General features: G+C 39.0%; 2 protein-coding genes across 3 annotated transcripts in view; one reads left to right on the top strand and one right to left on the bottom strand.

Moving 5' to 3' along the window:
• LOC144662561 (serine/threonine-protein phosphatase 2A regulatory subunit B'' subunit beta-like) overlaps positions 1-1,024 on the top strand; it is a 32,169-nt gene extending 31,145 nt beyond the window's left edge. The window contains exon 15 of the mRNA XM_078523402.1: positions 344-1,024. Within this exon, the coding sequence (XP_078379528.1) occupies positions 344-527 (184 nt within the window). The 3' untranslated portion in view covers positions 528-1,024. The remainder of the gene's footprint in view (positions 1-343) is intronic.
• A 1,376-nt stretch (positions 1,025-2,400) lies between these two features.
• LOC144662547 (uncharacterized) lies at positions 2,401-17,649 on the bottom strand. Of its 2 annotated transcripts, XR_013572471.1 has the most exons (12): positions 17,439-17,649; positions 15,761-15,855; positions 15,005-15,097; positions 13,556-13,687; positions 13,180-13,256; positions 12,531-12,673; positions 11,139-11,218; positions 10,672-10,776; positions 9,649-9,728; positions 7,030-7,069; positions 3,004-4,995; positions 2,401-2,971 (listed from the first exon to the last, which is right to left on the bottom strand). XR_013572471.1 is itself a non-coding variant. In XM_078523377.1 (11 exons), exons 1-11 carry the CDS (start codon positions 17,647-17,649, stop codon positions 3,280-3,282), a joined length of 2,772 nt encoding a protein of 923 aa, XP_078379503.1. In that variant the 3' UTR covers positions 2,401-3,279. The 2 variants fall into 2 exon arrangements, 1 of the variants encoding a protein (XP_078379503.1); XM_078523377.1 differs by having other exon boundaries at positions 2,401-4,995.
• Between the last annotated feature and the right edge of the window lie 1,333 nt (positions 17,650-18,982).

Raw genomic sequence — 18,982 nt, 5'->3', positions numbered from 1 at the left:
TGAAATGAATACTTAATTTAACATTCCCATTTTCCCTCTTTAAATCCGTTGCAGCTTGTGAACCACTTCCCCTCCCCCTTTTCACTGTTATACACAAACGAGGCCAAAGTCTTTCAGATAGTAAATCCAACATTGTTTCGGGGGAGGGGACTATATCGAGTGGTCAACGGTAAAATTTGTCAAAGGTACTCAAAAAGTGCCGCCGAATGACTCAACACTTTTGGCGCTCATTGTAGAATTAGATCTACTAACAATTTACAATTTCTGGTAACAAGCTGTTCAATGTGCTGTTTAAGAAAGAAGTATATTTTATGACACGTTGTTTTGTGTCTTACCCCCTCAGTTTGTACGAGGATGATTTTGATGAAGACGAGGATCTTCCCGAAGGAGACATAATGGCGCTAAAAGGACTTGAAAACGATGATGAACTTGCTACTGACAAGAACAGAAACAAACCCTGGACAATGGTGACCGGGATAGATGATGTCATTGATGACAATGATGATGATGATGACGACTTCTATTAACGGAGTTTGCGTGACCGCGTGTTCCCTTTGGAAAAGGGCGTAGCCGTCTAAACCACTACCTTCCGAGGGGTTGAGGGGTTTAATGGGATTCTAGTTTCTGAGTTTAATTGGTTCCCAGGTTAAAAGCTAGTTAGCAGTTGTGAAGGGTGCGTAGAATGGGTTAAACGGATAAGACAAAGGAAACCAACTTTATTCACTCATAAGGGTATATGCACAGTCATTAGAGACAAAGCGTGGAAGAGGGCCCCTTACTGAGAGTGACTGCCACTGGAAGCCAGCCCGAGACCTGAGGTGGCCCATAGTTTGAAGTTCCACCGTAAATGATCGAGAGGTGGTAATTTTGGTCTTTTGTTAACTGTAACAGTAATACAACTTGTGAAGAACAAAGTTAAAGGACTTAAACTATGAACTCATCATCTAACTTAAATAATAAAGCTATGGTGTATGAAAAGAACAAAATATAAATCACTATTAAAAAATTTGAACGTGGTGTTGTATTTGACAGAGGTGAAATATTTAATATCGATCTCACCGCTTCTTTTTTTTTTTTTTTTTCCCTCCCCCCCCCCCCCCCCCCCCCCCCCCCCCGCCCCCCCCCTTTTTTTTTTTTTTTTTTTTAAATGGGGGGGGGGGGGGGGTATATTTTATATGCCCGGTCCACCCAATATGGAGATAGAAAGGAGAGAGGGGGGGGGTGGCGGGGGGGGGGGGGAGAAAAAAAAAATTTTTTGCCTTCTTTTTTTTAGAAAATTGGTCTGCAGACGAGCGGGCCTGGTTCAAAATGAAAAGGATCTTTGTGATAGAAATGCATACGGGCAATTTGTTAGGGTTACTTCACAAAAGTTTGGGGGAGGGGGAGACGGGCTAATTAACCTGCAATGAACTAGCATCGCTTTCAGAGGGAAGAAGAGTACTTCAAGCCGCTCTGCGCAAGACACCAGCGTTTTATAGCGCAAGTTCATTGGGCAACAGATCCAAAACGGACGGTGAAGACATCTGAATTGCAACAGGCATTTCCCGTCGTATATCATTTTATTATAAAACCTTTAAATCTGATATTTCCACCGCAACATATACAGGTTGCTAGAACGATGCAACAACCGAAACAATACTATTTACATTCAATTACGAAATAAGATATATAAAAAGATAATGTTCTCAATAATATAATGTAATCAAGGTGTGAAAAAAAATCGATTTATTCTCAAGATAGCCTCCTGCGCAGACGTTTTTTGGCTCGTCACGCAATATTTCTTCCCACGAGGAAAGACTGCGTGACGAGCCAAAAGAACGTCTGCGTGATGGCTATTCTCAAGAGAGATTAACATCGGATTTCTCCATACATTTATACATTATCAAACAAACAGGTAATGAGAATAAATATGTTCAACTAGTGGATAGTCTTGATGTAGAGCGAAACTCTCATAACAATCATTAAACGAAATGTATGATAATTTGTAAGTAGTATTTGAAGAAAACGTGTCACGGATTTTAGCCATAAGAAAATGGCCAGCAAATTTGAGTGGAATATACAAATATAACCACTTAAAACAGTAAAGGAACATTTCCATAACACAGCAAATACAAAAGAAGGTACGGATGGGAAAATATTGAAGAAGATTAAAACGGAGTTCGATATGGCTTTAAGGAAAAACTACTGGGCTGAACAGTTTTTCAAACGCCCGGGAAACGTATTTGTTTGTAATAGGCCGTTTTACGGATATTGACTTTGCCCCCTTCGCATCCTATAATATATATATTTTCTTTTATTATGGTAATTGCGGAATTATCACAATAAAAGAATAAATCATTTTAATAAGCATTATAGGATGCGAAGGGGGCAAATGCCGTATCCGTAAAACGGCCTATGAAGCAATGGTTTGCATTTTAGATCCATAGAGGAAATTTCTTTTTTCATAGCATTTGTCAAAACGCAATGAAAAATAATCTCAGCCCTGACACAGTCCCATTTACATATTTCAAACTTGAGGCAAATGGTTCAGTAACGTGAAAAACAAATAAACTTGAAACAGACTGAAGCAATAATTCTAATATACAGAAAAAAATGGTTACGATGATTGTGGATTGATTTCGAAATGAATACAGTTTATTTACCACAACTGAATGAATTTAAAAAAAAGCTTTGTATAGATCTCGAATTTGTTGTGTAAATCTCGAATTTCACCACAAGGTGAAAGAAGTGGCCTTTGATATGAAATACAAACAAACAAATCGCGCATACCGCTTGCGTATGATATATATATACAATAATAAAACTGATTAATATAACGGGCATTCTGATTGGATACACTGATTGGTTTAACACGAACATGGTTACGTAAACGTATTTTTGCAATAATTAAAAAACTGCTGTACTATTTATATTGCTTGATGCTGTAAAATGCGTTTATGAGAACTTGAAAGTACTTGCGTTTTTCCCTTGCCTCTGGCACTTAATATTGCTGATTGGTTTTACACGAGGGTATACGAACATGCTTAACGTATTTTTGCAATAAATCAAAAACTGCTGTACTGTTTATGTTGCTTGATGCAAACGCTGTAAGAACTTCAAAGTACTTGCGTTTTTCCCTTGCTTCTGGCACGTTGTATTGCCTGAAAGTTAATCTATTGGAACCACGAGTATATGGCGTGTGGACTTTTGTTTTTCTCAGGACTGTGTTTTGTCAATTTTGGACCCACGACGTTGAACTATATAGATTCAATTGGTGTGAACAAGACGCATGAAGTTGTTCTAAAAATTCTGTCCAGCGGCATTTCCTTGCCCGGGATAATACCCGTATCCCTCGGGATAAGTCCACTGGTTACCCGCAAGGCCACCTTCTTGTGTATTGTTCGTGTAGAAGTTCGCATTTAGTGAATTCCCTGAAGGATAAGGTGGCGGCGGCTGTTGAGGCGTAGCTGGGAAATAGCTGCTCTGTTGTGGTGCAACGTAATTATTCTGCATGTTAGAATTTCCTTGAAACTGTTGGTTGAAGTTTCCATACTGGTTGGCACCTGCAAATCTTGCCGCAGGGGGGTATGGTGGGGGCGGTAAAGTCTGGTTGTTTGTGGGACTAGTGACGGGAGCTGGTGCCCCTCCCGTTGAAGAAGGAAATCCTTGATAGTTATACATGTTGTTAAAGTCATTCTGGGCTCCCCAAAAAGAGCCGGGCACATTTTGCGTTGGGTTCTTCATGACACCAAAACTTCCTACGCCAGCCCCAGTTGCGTTACCTCCACCGAAATTGGTTCCTCCAAAATTGGTCCCCACGCCAGTTCCTAAGTTGTTTAGTTCTCCGACGAAAGACCCACTAAAATTTGTACCAGAGATATTCTGCCCTCCTAGATTGCCACCTGGAAAATTAGGAGTGGAACCTGGAAAACTTGGCGCTACCGGATTAGGTCCCGAAAGACCGGGTCCCCCGAAATTTGTCCTCGTATTTGGAGTTCCAACTCCTTGAACCCCGGGAAAAGTTGCTCCTCCTTGAGTAATTCCTGGTACATTACTCGGCGAAATGTTAACACTTCCCGAATTGTTGCTCGTAAAGTTATTTCCTGCAATGTTTGGCGTAGCTAAATTAACGCCTCCAAAATTTGGTCCAACGAAGTTTGGAACCTGCTTTGCAGGAAATTGTGGCTTGAACATGTCAAAGTTGGGAGGATTTGGAAAAACGCCCTCTGGGGGGTAGTTGGCGGGGTTTCTGTAGTTGTTCATGTCAGCAACTGGCTGACTGCGAGCTACTGGCGCCACAGAAGCTATCCGAGAGTGCGGCTGGATCTTGTTACCTGGGAGAGTTGTGTTTTGAGGTTGCGAGGGTGAAATATTAGTCGTAACGGCTTCTGTTTCACTCGCTAAGCTCATAACTTTCTGGTTTGCGTCTTTGCCGTCTCCGCTCGTTTTCGCTTTTTCGTTGTCGGATTTCTTTGCCGTTTCTTTGTCGTTTTCTTGTTGTTCTGCTAATTCTGAACTTTCGGGCTGCTCTTCGTCTGAATGATCCTTCTCTTTCTCCTCCTCTTCTTTCTCACCTTTCGTAACAATCGATTTCTCCCCTTTTTTGCCATCGTCGCCGTTTTCGTCGTCGTCTTCATCGATAACCCTTCGTGTCCTTCGGAGGCGAGAGAATCCGCTGACCGTGGAACTCCGCTGACTATCGTCATCAGAATTTGCCTCGTACTCGTACCCACTCGCCCGCGACTCCGAGTCACTTTCATAATCAAGGTCCAAAAGTCTACGGGATCTGCGGGTGTTTCGTTGTCTTGACGCGAGAAAGTTGCCTGTCTCGTAAGCAGGTTTGGAGTACAATAAATGTTGTTCCTCTCCGTTAACCTCCTCCCCTTTGAATCTCTTCTTGTCGTGCTCCACGGCCGATGTGATGTCGTCTTCGAATTCTTTGAACGTGTAGTCGACGTTTTTCCTTGAGCGACCAGATCGTCTTATTCCTTGATCTTCTTCATCGTCTGATGTTTTCTACAAAAAAGCAAGGAAACAGTTAATACTGGTTTGGATAGGCGACACAAAAGCGCAAAAACACTGAGAAACGCTCGCACACGGATAGAAATTTTTTGATGTTTGTGCTTGCAAGATGTTTTGATCTTACAAAAATAATTGATCCCAGATGTATGATGTCACAAAATGTTTAAATCTTAGACAATGTTTTGATCTGACAAACATTTGAAGTTGCAAAATGCTTTAACCCTTTCAGTGCTAAATTTCTCCAATAACAGGTTTTTTTTTACCGTTAAACTGAATTTGTGATGCTACGATCCTGAATTTCCCTTAACTTTGCTTAAAAAACACTTTTCCACGATGCAGCAAGATTTTGACGAAGATTCCATGGAAAAATGTACAAAATTGTACTTTGGCGCATGCGCATAAGCCACAATTTGGACTTTTTTGTTTGTTTTGCAAAATCGTTTCCATTTTTTTTTTCTTGCTCCTTTTCCTTTCGTTTTTCTCGGCTTTGTTATTTCCACTTCTTTCTACTGTATCCGTCCTTCCTTTAGACCAAAAAAGTTTGGACTAAAACACTGGTAAACCCTGAAAAGAGGACCTCGATCTTTTACAGGTGTTTTGACCTGTTTAAGCACCGATTTTGCACCAAAAAGTGATGAGATCAGGATGAGATCGATACGCAAAATGAATAGTTCTTTGAAAAGGTCAAACCTAGCTCTATCAGATGCTTATCGCCAAAATCTGCTGGCTTTCAAATTAATGACGTCACAAGTGGTTCATTGACTGCTCCTCCAAATGTCGACAAAAGTCGACTTTAGCACTGAAAGAGTTAATGTAACAAAATGTTTTGATCTCACAAAAGGCGGTTTGATCCTTGCAGTTTTTTTAAGATGACTGCACACGCCATTTCCGACAACTGTCACATAGAGCCTATCAATTTGCGACGACAAGACCCGCATGAAAACCAGCTAGGGCTGATTAGGCTTTTGTACATTATGCTAGCATTTTTTCGGGCATTTTAGTGAGGCAAAAGCATTGGGCATTATTTGAGCATTTTAGTGGCATTTTCCCGGAAAATTGTTTTTTTTTTTCCGAGAAATTAGAATTTTTTTTTTGAATTTTTTTAGAGAAAATGACAACTAAAACTCAAAATTCACTCTACAAATAATTTTCTTGAGATAGTCAACTACTTTCTGTACTTAGCCTCGTAGATGATTTCGAGGATTATGTTTTTTGGCTGTATTTATGAACTTGTTTATGTTGTTATTGTTACTTGCAACACTTGTACGTTTGTGTAAGTGTTAACAGTTACCACAATGTTAAAAGCTTTAAAATTAATTTTAAAAAACCGTTTGTATAATGAGCATTATCCGAGCATTTTAGTGACTTTTTTGGGGGAGATCGAGCATTTTAGTGGGAAAAATGGAGCATTAAGGTGGAGCATTTTAGTGGGAAAACAAAAGCATAATGTACAAAAGCCTAGAGCTGATGTGGCTTCCTCTCTAAATGTAGCAATTTAATACTGTCAAATATAAGCGAAATACCAGAAAGCTTAACGGACGGCCAAAATCGCACATAAATGAAACTAATTACCAAAATGGTGAATTAATTTGTCACACCAATAGATAACAAATTCAAGAATAAAAACTGCATGGACACTTGGTCGATAGCGCTCACAAATCTTCACGCATTCGGTTTTGTCTTTCAAGCTCGCACCTAATTATTTGGGGATCTTGGTCACTCTCGTGTCACGCTATGCTTAAATGGCTCACGCCGGTGTCACGCCACATCAAACGTGTAGATCACACAAGTGCCACACCACGGTTTCATTTGTTCTTTTGCGTTAGTGAACGCGAAAAGGCGCAGTTCGTGACCTAACAGGTAAATTTGAAACGAGATTTTGCAGCGGAAGTCAACAAACAAGATGCCACCCGAGAAATGCGCAAAACCACCCCCTGCCCACCCCCTCCCCCAAAAATCCCCCTGTTGTTTGAACGTTTTAAAAACAATAGATTCTTAAAACAAATACGCAATATGCGAATAAAATACCTGCAAGATGTTGTCCAAGTCAATACCAGCAAAACCCAGCCTGAAAGACATAACCAGACAAACAGTTAACGAAAAACGCTACTGCGCATGCGTAGTTGACAACTACACAATAATTATTTTTTTTTAAAAACACACGATTGTATAGCGAAAGATGAACAGAAAATCACTTTAAAAGTACCGCTTTCATAGAAAATAGGGCATAATTTAATATTCAAGTAAATGAATAGTACCACAATTGTTGTGGTGAAGTACTAAATAAGAGAACAAGGTGGTCCCAAGAAAAGTTGATCAAAAAAGTTTACAGCCGTTGACCTGCCACACATGGCCACCCTATCTATGGCGGATCATGTGCCACTCAACAGGCTCAGAACAACTCCAGTTTATATGAAACAGTTGTCAAATTAAATTGACATCTGTGCCGACGACTGGAGACATTACTTCCCAAAATATAAAAGAACTTCTGAAAAGCTAACTGAAGCGCGAATGTGATGTTTTTACAACGAGTTTTTACCTTCAAATCAAAAGAAAACACATCAAAGTTCTATTTTCACAGTACTCTTGACAAAAACTTCATTCTTTTATCCGTGTTTTTCCTTTGTTTTTCAAATTTCGTGAAGTTTTATTTGTTTTGAAGCCACTCATTGTGGCAAAATGACACATCTTGAACCCACAACCATCTTCGTTCAATATTTGCAATGCTTCAATCACATTTTTGTCGTTTTAATCCTAAAATTCCAGGGAGAACTTTCTTTGTAAGAGGTCACAATTCCACATCTATCAACCGTCGCTAAGTTTACAGGCATAAATACAGACCGCCCTTAGTATTTTAATAAACATTTTTTCACTTGGTACAAAGCATTGAGTAGGTGTAATCTTGTCCAGAATTACCCCCAACATCGTACATTTCGGATTTTCGAGCCGGCTGGATTGAAAACGTTGGATTGAAAAGGTTTTTTTTACCTAATACAAGAAATGCCAGAAAATACAAAGTAAAATGTATAAGAAGAATTTTATTCTTGTCTCTGTATTGACGACCGACAACTAGACTTGCTTTTTATTAATTTCAAAATAAGTTATAAATATTCTACTCCACTTATAGCTCCACTGAAAAAATAAATGTTTCAATTGATTGCCTTTAATATTATAAATAATTTACACGTATAAGCTGCCTACTTTTACTAAATTTTTCGAGAAACGGAGCCGTTATCTGCATTATTTTGGAATTAATTACAAAATTACAGTAAAGGACGAGTTTCTGATTCTTTGAATCTAATATAAAAGCGCGCGAACACTTTGTCAGTTTGTACGATAATTTAGCTTGGTTTTTACCACCGAGCGCCTATGTGTTGACTTAAGGTAAACCACAAACAAAAAAGTGGCGGTCCGTGTAAAGTTCGTTCGTTTTCACTGCACAGCTCATTAAGTATTTTCCCTTCGGTTTGCGACCATCACAGCTTTTTAAATCCGTGGATGGCGTAGGGGCCGTAGAACAGTTCGGCTAGGCTGCCGATGCTAACAGAAGTCAAGGCCCGATTGGAGCTGGGCGGTAAATGTGCTTGTCAGTCGTTGCAGCAGGAAAACTGCAGACTTGCATTATTGTAGCGAATTGCTGGACTTTACGGGACATTTTGCCTGAAGAACAAAGAATGAATTCTGGTTTTAAAATATAAATAACAGCGAAAGCCGATAGTAGTAAAGAAGGCAGTAAAGTAAAATGTGTTCGAATTACGTCAAACGTTTTGTAAAGAATTTCAATTATTAGTTGGAGAATTATTTTTATAACAGATCAAGAAACGCATTTTCATGTTTTATCACGTTGTTGTCGAGCAGGTTGTTTTACTTTTTATCACTGGAGAAAGTGGTGTCATTACTCTGATTAAAGTGCCAGCATAACAAAATATTTAATGTTTCTTTTTGCGAATACGTCTTCATCATCTTGTTCATCTTTTTTCATAGTTAATGTACAGGCGTTTAGCTGACTTCGATTGTGTGTGTACATATGTACGTCTCCCTCTCCCCCTCCCTGGATTTTAGCCTCGCCCAACTCCCTTTGCCTAATTTCGAATAGCTCCCAGTTCTCCTCAATTTTCTGAAACTGATTTAAAGATATGAGCTACACTACAGACTAACAGCTTTTCTATGACGTACAGTGATAGACAATTTTTGACCAGCCTTAGTTGTCCTTGTCTTGTTTTCAACCACATTTCCTTCGGTTGTTGATTGCTTTTAAACGGTTAAAGAGCGAGAACTATTCGCACTAAGTACGCACGTTGACAGGTTTTTGTGAAAGTAAAAACAAAAGTTCTGTCCCCGATTCCAACATTCTATTATTTCTGTCAAATAAAGACGACGAGGGTGCATGCAACAATGAAATGGGAGATATATTTGCTAACTCTGGCTAGAAAGAAAACGATTTTTAAGAAGAAAGATAAGATCGCTGCAACAAAACTTAAAATACATATAAATGTTTTTAATACCATTTAAGGTCACTCTAAATTTCACAGTTTAAAGAGATGGTGCTCAATGGATGGACTGAATACAGCATATTGACAATTTGAAATAATTTATTCTAACAATTTTAATTTAATAACAATGCTAATTTTATCACACTATTATCACCTTTTAGCTTGTCTTTGCCTGAGTTTCATTCGAGCTGCTAACCGTGTTTTCTTCTCTTTTAAAATATCCAACAACACCAACTGAAAATTAAAATTCAAAATAAATACATGTGTATTAGAGCCAGTTTATACAAGTATGGAGAAATGTTGTCCCAATAGGGAAAGTTATCATCCTGCCCTGTATTTTAATATGAAAAAAAAGTTGCCCCTGCTGACCAAGCCAAATATTGATATTGCCCACCCCCACCCCCACCGCCTATTCATGCCTGCGACTTGCCCTTGGAAGGCAGGGAAATTTACCAGTGTGTTTACACCAAAACAGTCCCCACTGCCCTCCCTTATGCAATAGTCACCCTTTCTGGAGAGAGTGACCCTTTACTATCATACAGACCAGAGCCAACATTGCGACTTTTCACGCAATTTTTTAAGAAATGTATGAAATGTTTTCTTGTCCCCAGGTACGGAAGAAAAAAAAAAAAACAGCTCTGCTTGCCCGGGACAAGTGAATTTTGCTGTTTGGCAAGTAAAAATAAATGTTTGGTGGCCTGTAACCAAGTGAGATTAGCCTCAATAGAGCCTGAGTGATGGCAAGAAATATTATTTTTTGCCAAGCAAGTGAAAACTGAGATTGACTATCCAACTGGGCAAGTGGATTTCTTTTTTTCTTTTTGCCCTGTAAAGAGTGACCTTCCTTGTACAGTACCATAAATATACATGTACCGGTAGGTGTTCATAAGTCAACAATACCTTGATAAAAATTAATAAAAGGTTTTGTGTTACATCAACCCTCCAAGTTAAGACCATTTTAGTCGCCATGGCGACTAAAATTTTAGAGCTGGCGACTTAATTGGAACCAAAGTCGCCAGCCTGGTGACCAAAATTGAGAAGAAGGATTGAAACCGTGAGCTTAATTTGGCAACTAAATTTTTTCACTGGCGACCAAACTTGAGCAGTCAGTGGCCAAATGGCCACTAAGGAAAAAAATAAACTTGGAGGGTTGTACATGCAAGTAAAAGTTACCAACCTGTTGACAGAATGGGCAGAACCAGTCTCCTTGTGGCACAGTGAGCAGAGGGGGACGAAGGCAAGCTGTGTGGTAAGCGGCATCACACTTATCACACAGAAGAATCTGTGGGAAAATGATAATAACTATTTTAGTGCTACATGGATACCACGGGTAGCACATATTGAAATATTTAGCCCAAAAGTTCCCCCTTTTGTAATTTGGCATCTGTTGCCATCTTTGTCACTGAATTCAACAATTCAAGTTGGTTTTATTTTTAATTGGCCAAGCAATGTACAGTGTGAAAAATTCAAGTTCAAAATGTCACAAGTAACAACAACTGTACTTTGTGGCAATACATTGTATAAAATGAATATTATACTGGACTGTAAATCCTTTGTTTTAGGCAACTTTCCAATTAACTGCCTATCAGTATAATTATGTATACTTAGCTCTCTGCTCAAATTAAACACAGCAAATTAACTCACTGAATCTGGCCTGACATTTGAAAAACATCTTGCACATGGGTTGTCGTCATCATAGTCTTCTTCTGCTGCCTTCTTTTTGCCTGCAAAATTTAAGTAAAAAAGCATAAGTCCGCATATGAGCCAAGTGGCCCATCAGTCAGCATCAAGGTGGTGTCTTTCTTTAGTTTCAGCAGAAAACAAGTGTCTATTATTTATACCCCACCCCTGGGTGGGATGCTTTTTCATCACAGGGTTTCCACCATTCCCTAATATTTACAGTGTAGTTCTATACACCTAGCGCACTTTCACTTGAATTGCTTTCTTATATTCTGTGATGGGTAGGGACTCTCATATGTAAGGGGGCAGGGATGTTTGTCTCGCTTAGAGGTATAAATTATGGGTTGTGGTCTCATCAGGGTGTTCAGACAAGAAGGAAAGCCAACATTTTAAGCCATCAAGGTCTCATTTAGTATTGCAAGTAAAACAATATAAATTGCCATCATGCTGTGTTGGTGGTCTAGACCTATTCAGTATCTTTAAGCAGGGCTGTCATTACAGAGGATTTCAGTTTACTTTGGCCGCCTGCTTCGCAAAGTTCGTTGGGAAATTGGAAACTTTGTTATGAAGTTGCCAATTATGTTGCGAGTTTGTGAATCAAATTGCAAACTTCGATACAAAGTTCCCAACTTTGGCCCGACTGAACTACCCACCAAAGTTTGGTAGTTGAGGAGAAACTAGACATGTTGTAAGGTTTTTGTTGACTTCAGTATATTTGTTTAAACAAGTATTTTGTAGTTTGAGTCGCAAGAGTCGCTGAGATATTCCCACTGCAACCTTGTTTTCTTAAAAGTTATAGAGTTCAGATCACCATGACTTCCTTCCAGCATGTCTTGTTTCTCCTCAACTAGCAAACCTGCGAATTCACTTGGGTCGAAGTTAGGAATTTTGTATCGAAGTTCGCAATTTGATTCACAAACTCGCAATGTAATTGCCAACTTCGTAACAAAGTTTCCAATTTCCCAACGAACTTCGCAAAGTGGGCGGCCAAAGTAAACTGAAATCAACTGTAAGTTTTTAAGCAGCCATCACATTAAAAGTTATCACCTGTAGCATTTCACTCTGTACACAAGGGTAACGTGCAACACAAATCGACATCTTCAACCGTAATGTCAAGTAAACTCAGCCGTAACAGGAGCTATGGGTTACGCCCTCAATGACAGCCCTGTTTAAGGGGTCGCAAAAGGCACAAGCAACACTGAAATTGGTCTCCTTTAGCAGTTTCATTTAAGTTTCTGACAAGCATCTCTGTCCGCTTCCCCCACAGACTTATAAACCTTATCCCCCCTTTACAGGGTGCTTCCTTTATTACAGATACTTGTGGCAACAAAATTGAATGGAACTAAAGAAACACACTTTTTCTTCCTTTCTTCTTGCCAGGGCTCTTGATCTCTCCCTTCTTTTTCATCTCCTCCCGTTTAGCAAGCGCTATTTCCTTGGGGTTCACAACTGACTTGGTCTCCAAAAATTCAACAACTTCCACCAGTTCATCAGTCTCCCTACAAAACAATCAAACATTTAAGGGACCATTATTTTTTGAACAGCCAAAATTTATATTTTTATCATAGGAAACCTAAAAATAATGGTCTGTTTTTAGAGCACTGAAACAGTAACTGTTAATAAACTTTTTTGGCTGTGGATGGCTCAGATGGAAACAGATTAATTAATAGGCTAACACTTTCAAGTTGTTTCCATGCATCATCAAAATAGGTTATAGTTGTAGGTTGATTTCTATCTGCAAATTAAGGTTTTATCTTCCTTTTGATGTTCAAACTTAATGTTTTTATGGGTTTAGTTGCCTTACACTAATTTCAGAACAGTTTAGACCAAAAAATCTGCGAAATACCGTGAAATAGCTCCTTTAAAATTGCCTGTTAGCCCCTTTTTTTGCTTGCCAGAGAACAAGGCATGTGTGACTACTTATTTTTTAAACAGCCATTAATAAAAACCATTGCATTTTCAGATTTCTTTTCTTTTACAAACCAAATGTAAGAACCTTACTCACCTAGCTAACAATCTCCATGATTCACAATTTACTTCGTCTTCCTCGGTGGTATATAGCCGTACACCATTTGACTCATCCTAAAACAAATCAAACAGATCCACTAATAAGTTGACAACAGCAACATAAGTACCTGTACTGTTGTAGTTGTAGTTGAACTACATGATTGATCTTGCAAAATATTGTCTGACATCCTTCAAACATCGAATTTTGACAACCAAACATTCAATATTCAATACCCGATTAGGACGTTACACACCACATGTTTTGGTTGTGATGTTATCAACTACATTCTATTGCTTGCTGAATATGTTTCTTGAAATACACTGTCAATAAAGTAAAATAATAAAAAGAAAACAGAAAAATTAATCTGTCTAACCTCATGATACCAGTAAATGAGCCCATCTACATCTCGTCCAATAGGCTGCATGCGCAGTTCGTCAGCATCAAAGCCTTTATTTATAGAGCTCTTGAGTTTATCATTCTGATCAAATTGGCATTCTAACAGCAGCTACAAGTTACAGATGTTTAAAAAAATATATGTTAATTTAAGACGGATTCCGCTGAAAGTTCGAGCAAAGAGTGCGAAAATTAAGTACCAAAAATCTACTCATAGTAAAGCAACATTTTGTATACTGTTTAAAAGATCTTATCGAAATTCATTTGTCTTAGTGACCCCGTAATAAAATTCTAAAGCATTCTCGAGAAAATTAAAGTCAAACCTCATAAAAATGTTTATAACGCGCGCCATTTTGTTTTGAACTGGCGCGAAACGTCCGTTTTAACTGAAATATTGACAATTTCAAATCCATTTCTCTCTCGTGGGGTCAGCTTGAGTGCTAAATTTTTTGCAGGTTTTTGTTAGCTATACTTAAACTGTTACCATGCTAAGAGGTCTTTTTGGTAACTTTATTTTTGCCTGTATTGCTCGAATGTTGGGCGGAAACCATCTTAATATTTCTGTTTTGGGGTTGGGTAGTAACTCTCACTAGGTCTCACATGAATGGCTCGCTACCTTCAAGGGAACAATATAACAGACAACAGGAACAATGCTCCTAGTCCCAAAAACAATAGCAACTTCTACACTAGAAGAGAATTACAAGCTTATAAATGAGACCTGCTATACTGCTACTACTTTGCAGGCCAAAATTACAGGTCATCCACTACTTCTAGGAATGTGCTCCAGGAAAACGAGTGTATCGAATTTATGAGTTTGAGTTAGAAATTTCGAGTTCGAGTTAGACATTTTGAGTTCGAGTTAGACATTTCTAGTTCCAGTTAGAAATTTCGAGTTCGAGTTATGGGTAACATTTTCCCAGTTGGTCACGTATAGTGTCGCCCTTATCACCAAATGAGAGCTAACCACAAGCACATAGGAGTGGAACTAACCCCAAGCAAATAGGAGTGGAACTAACGCAAGCAAACCAGAGAGGAGCTAACCGCAAGCAACTCGAACTCGATATTTTAACTCGAACTCGAAATTCTAACTCGAAATCGAACTCAACTCGAAATTCTAACTCGAACTCATGAAATGGACAGACCCCAGGAAAACGCCTCTCAAAGTCACACTAAGGTCAAATGGCACACACAGCCAGAACTGTATGTGTACATGTATTGCTACTCCCACTGGATGGAATGGTTGTCTACCACAAGCTATTTAATAGGCCGCAGAATTGTTTTAGGTTTCCCTAAAAGATGGCTGGTATCCAATTATACTCCTGACAGATAGAGGCACTATGAAAGTAAAATAATTGTCTTGCCCAAGAACAATGACCTTGAAAAGTCAGCCAACCATTAGTTACATGTAGTCAACTAGAATCATACAGACCTTGAAAAGTTCCAGTTTGGATGAGATCTTAAGCTCCTCGTAACCAAATTGTTCCAAATCCCAAGAACAATCAAGGCTATGTTCTTTAGCAACCTAAAAAAAGCAGCAAAATTTCAAACCCCATGGAAAAATCTCTTTGTTTGATTCCTTCAAAGTTTTACCATAGAGTTCTTATGGTAAGGTCTGGATTTGAACCTGTGACCTTTGTGATACTGGTGTGATGCTCTACCAACTGAGCTATGAAGCTACATATTGGCCACATAGGTCAACTGTAACTTATATTTATTTGGTAACTGTAACTGAGGTTACAGGTTCAAATCCGTTCAAGCCCTGAATTTTATTTCAGGCTTCTCTCTTTGAATTTCTTTAACTGCAATTTTGCTGCGAGGATCATTTCTTTACTTTACATCTATCTGCAGTTCAAATATGAATTCTTTCATACACTTAACGTCATTTTTGGGCATTGTTAAAAATTAAAAGAGGAAAGCCTCAAACCAAGCGGCCCATATTGCCGGAGCATATTCCAGTTTCGGTAGCATTAAGCAGCTACATGTAGGTATTTTACTCCCCCCTGAATGGGATGCTAGTGCATCACAGAGTACCCCCCAACATTATGTCACCGGTACCCATTTATACATCTGGGTGGAGAGAAGCACTATGAACACAACACAGTGACCCCAGCCAGGTCTCTTGTCACTAACCATTAGGCCACTGCGCCTTCCATCTTAAAAACTAAAATACATCATGATCACAAACCTTAAGCAATGACTTCTCCCATTTTTCTGGGTTTACTGAGATTCCTAGTCGTCTTAGTAGCTTCTTGAAACACTCTGTTATCATCTCAACATTACCTATGGTTTCAACAATAGTACATTTGACCATTTATCAACAGAAACATGTTATCAGATAGTGAAGCTGATGCCCAAGAAAAAGAATGCAGATTTCTCAGACACCTCTCCTGGTTTTTCTTGAGGATGGCGGGTGGCTGTTAACAGACTTATGAAAATTGTTTTATCAAGGGTTGGAAAGTACCAGTTAGGAAAAACATTTAAAATAGAACCTTGTCTGATTTTTACACATACATCTACCCTGGGAGAGCAACCAAACTTTAAGGGGCTATGTCACGCAATTAGGCAATTTCGGTACTGACCAACGGGTCATAGAATTACCTGAAATATCACAATAACGGCTCACAACTATAGAATAACTCAAAAGAAACACAGAAAGGCCAAAAAGGGGCAAGGATAGGCAAAATTCGAGAAGATTAAAACAGATTGTGGTTCGGATAAACTTGAAAAAGGTCAGCCTGACTTTTTTCAAGTTTATCTCAATTTGAATGAAATTGTCATTTACAATGCTTGAAAATCATCCTTGTTTGTTATGTGGCCGTGTTTTTGCCAAAAAATGACTTTTGTTCTGCAAATTTGAGGTTTAGTACAAGTAGTTCAGAGACCATCTTGTGGCATATGTAGAAATCTGAATTGCAGTTTAGAAAATTCAACTGATAAAAAAACACACACACAAATTCTCCATACTGTCTCTAGGCTTTAGACTTGGTGATGGAACTTGACCTTCAGTTGACGTTTAACTTAAAGAGAAGTTACATTCTGATCAACGTTGGGGCGAAAAAAATTCCAAAATACGGTACCTGGATTCGAGTTTAAAAACTGTCATTAATGTAACATTTTTGTGTATAAATACTACATGGCGTTGTTATGAATTTTTTCTAAAAACATATAATATTAATTAAAGCAGCTCGAAGCAATTGCAAAGATTAGATCACGAAGATCGAGTGATGACACAAAATGCGCTACGAATTTGCCTTTTGCGTGGACATTTAGATCCAATTTCAACACCCAGATGTTAAAAAGATAATCGTTTAAGATAACTTAAGAAGCGATTGCCACAAAATCGCTAAAGCTACGGTCAAAACACGTCTGGCGCAAATTAATAATGAAAATTCGCGCCAAATACATAATTGTAAACTCGCGGCCGAGAGCTTTCACATTCAATACTGCGTTGCCTTAGTTTCTGTCACAGCATCATCAAAATCTCCAAAGCTTTGCATGCAATGGAAAATATTTTCCTAAAATATAAAGGTTCAGTGTAGGATCTTTAGGCAATTTCGAAAATTATAAAGCCATCTGAGCTGAAATCGTGAAGAAAGTTGAAATTGACACTCGAGTGAGACTCTGCAGCTGTTTGAAATAAAAGCGCTTTGTTCGCGCGCCCAACAAAAGCTGAGCCACGAAGACGCGAAAAAAAGGGAGTTTGCAACAGACGTCGACATTTACAGGCTCAAAAACAAAAACCACAAGGCAACAAACGCCTTCAAAAGCGCCGATCTATGTTCGCAAAGCAAACAAATCTGTCCGATTTTGCAGAAATAAGCCATGATAGTTGCAACCAAATGAAATAAATAGTCGTCAATTACCATTTTCCGGCGAATGGCTGTTGAACCCATCTTCTAAATCGTCCAGGGACAGATCGGGAAAGTGCAAAAGGTGTCTAAAGTTCTCCAGAAATGACCAAATGATTGCAAAGTCTGGATTCTCGGCTGCTCGGCCCGTCTTATGAGCGTCAATTCTCATTCCGCCGGCATCTTCTTCGGGATCCACTTCGCTACTCGCAGGAGTAGACGCCATTTTGATTGACAATAATTTATGCCAGCGTCCAGACCTCCTCTTCTTTTGACGTTCTACTATCTCCAGGCCCCTTGAGAAAAAATTGGCGCGTTTTCCTGATGCCGCACCCAGCTGTGACAAGCTCGTGACGTCAAGAACCGGACAACGGTTCTATCTCAAGCATGAAACTGGTCTTTTTCCTGAAATTCATACTTTTTGTAAGAACCTCCCATCACTTGAAAGATCATGTTAATTTTGTTGGTGTTTTTAAATATGTTGTATCGACTAACAACCTTCACAAATTCAATATTGGTTTAGTTGGGGGAAGGTTTCCACAAGGCAAAATAAGAGACGTTTGTTAAGCCATCAATGTTGGAGGAATGTTACGATATTTTAAGTCATTTTTCAGCTGGAGGAAAGAAACCTCAATTAAAATAAAAGTTTCAGTAACAGAAAACAACAAAGGAGTAATATAAACGCGAAAATAACGAAGGATGGTTTCAACTCACGAAGATTAAGACAGTTTACGAACAACAAACATGAAAAAACTTGCGTTGTCCGTGACGTGTAGCTCCTTTAAAAGGGTCCTATCAGGAGCCTTGGCCCCGGATCCTATTTAAACAACTGTAGAGAACTGATGAAGTAAGTCATCCTCTCTTGTAATAACATATTTACAGTCAACTCTCTCAAAACGGACGCCTCTATAAGACGGACACCTCCATAAGACGGACACCTGGTGATGGTCCCTGCCGTTTTTCAGTCATTATACTGTAACTATTAGTATAAGACGGACACCTCTCTAAGACGGAAAATCATTAACGGACACTTGAGAAGTGTTTTTTATTAGTGAAAATTCTTCCAAACTTCGTATACTCACTGCAAAGTTAGTCTGCGCCCTAAGGATAAATGTATACCAAAAAAAAGACGCTTAAATGGTAACCTCTCTGCTTACGTGTATAGGCACTGTGCATAGGTTCAGCTTTATTATCTCAGCATTACTGGTGTCATGTTACCTCGACTCTCTACAAAGCGGACACCTCTCTAAGGCCTGGTTCACACTAGCGACATAACGACATAACGGCAAGGTCACGCAAATTCAAAAAGCACCTCCCATTGATGTTTTATGTCACCAGTGTGAACAACATAACATAACGACATAGTTGGAACATAATGACATAAGCATAACGACATAAGGAAAGATCTGAACTTTTCTTTATGTCGTTATGTCCATGTCGTTATGTCGCTAGTGTGAACCAGGCTTAAGACGGACAGTTGCGGCCGGTACCGAAGGTGTCCGTCTTAGACTGTAGTTGTAAGCGTTATGTTATTTCAGACAGAGTGAGAGGAGAAAACA

The sequence above is a fragment of the Oculina patagonica genome, chromosome 8, assembly GCF_052425735.1.
Source record: "Oculina patagonica isolate OP01 chromosome 8, crgOcupat, whole genome shotgun sequence".
Taxonomy (NCBI): domain Eukaryota; kingdom Metazoa; phylum Cnidaria; class Anthozoa; order Scleractinia; family Oculinidae; genus Oculina; species Oculina patagonica.
Note: the sequence above shows the minus strand (reverse complement) of the source record. Positions and strands in the feature narration are given on the sequence as shown.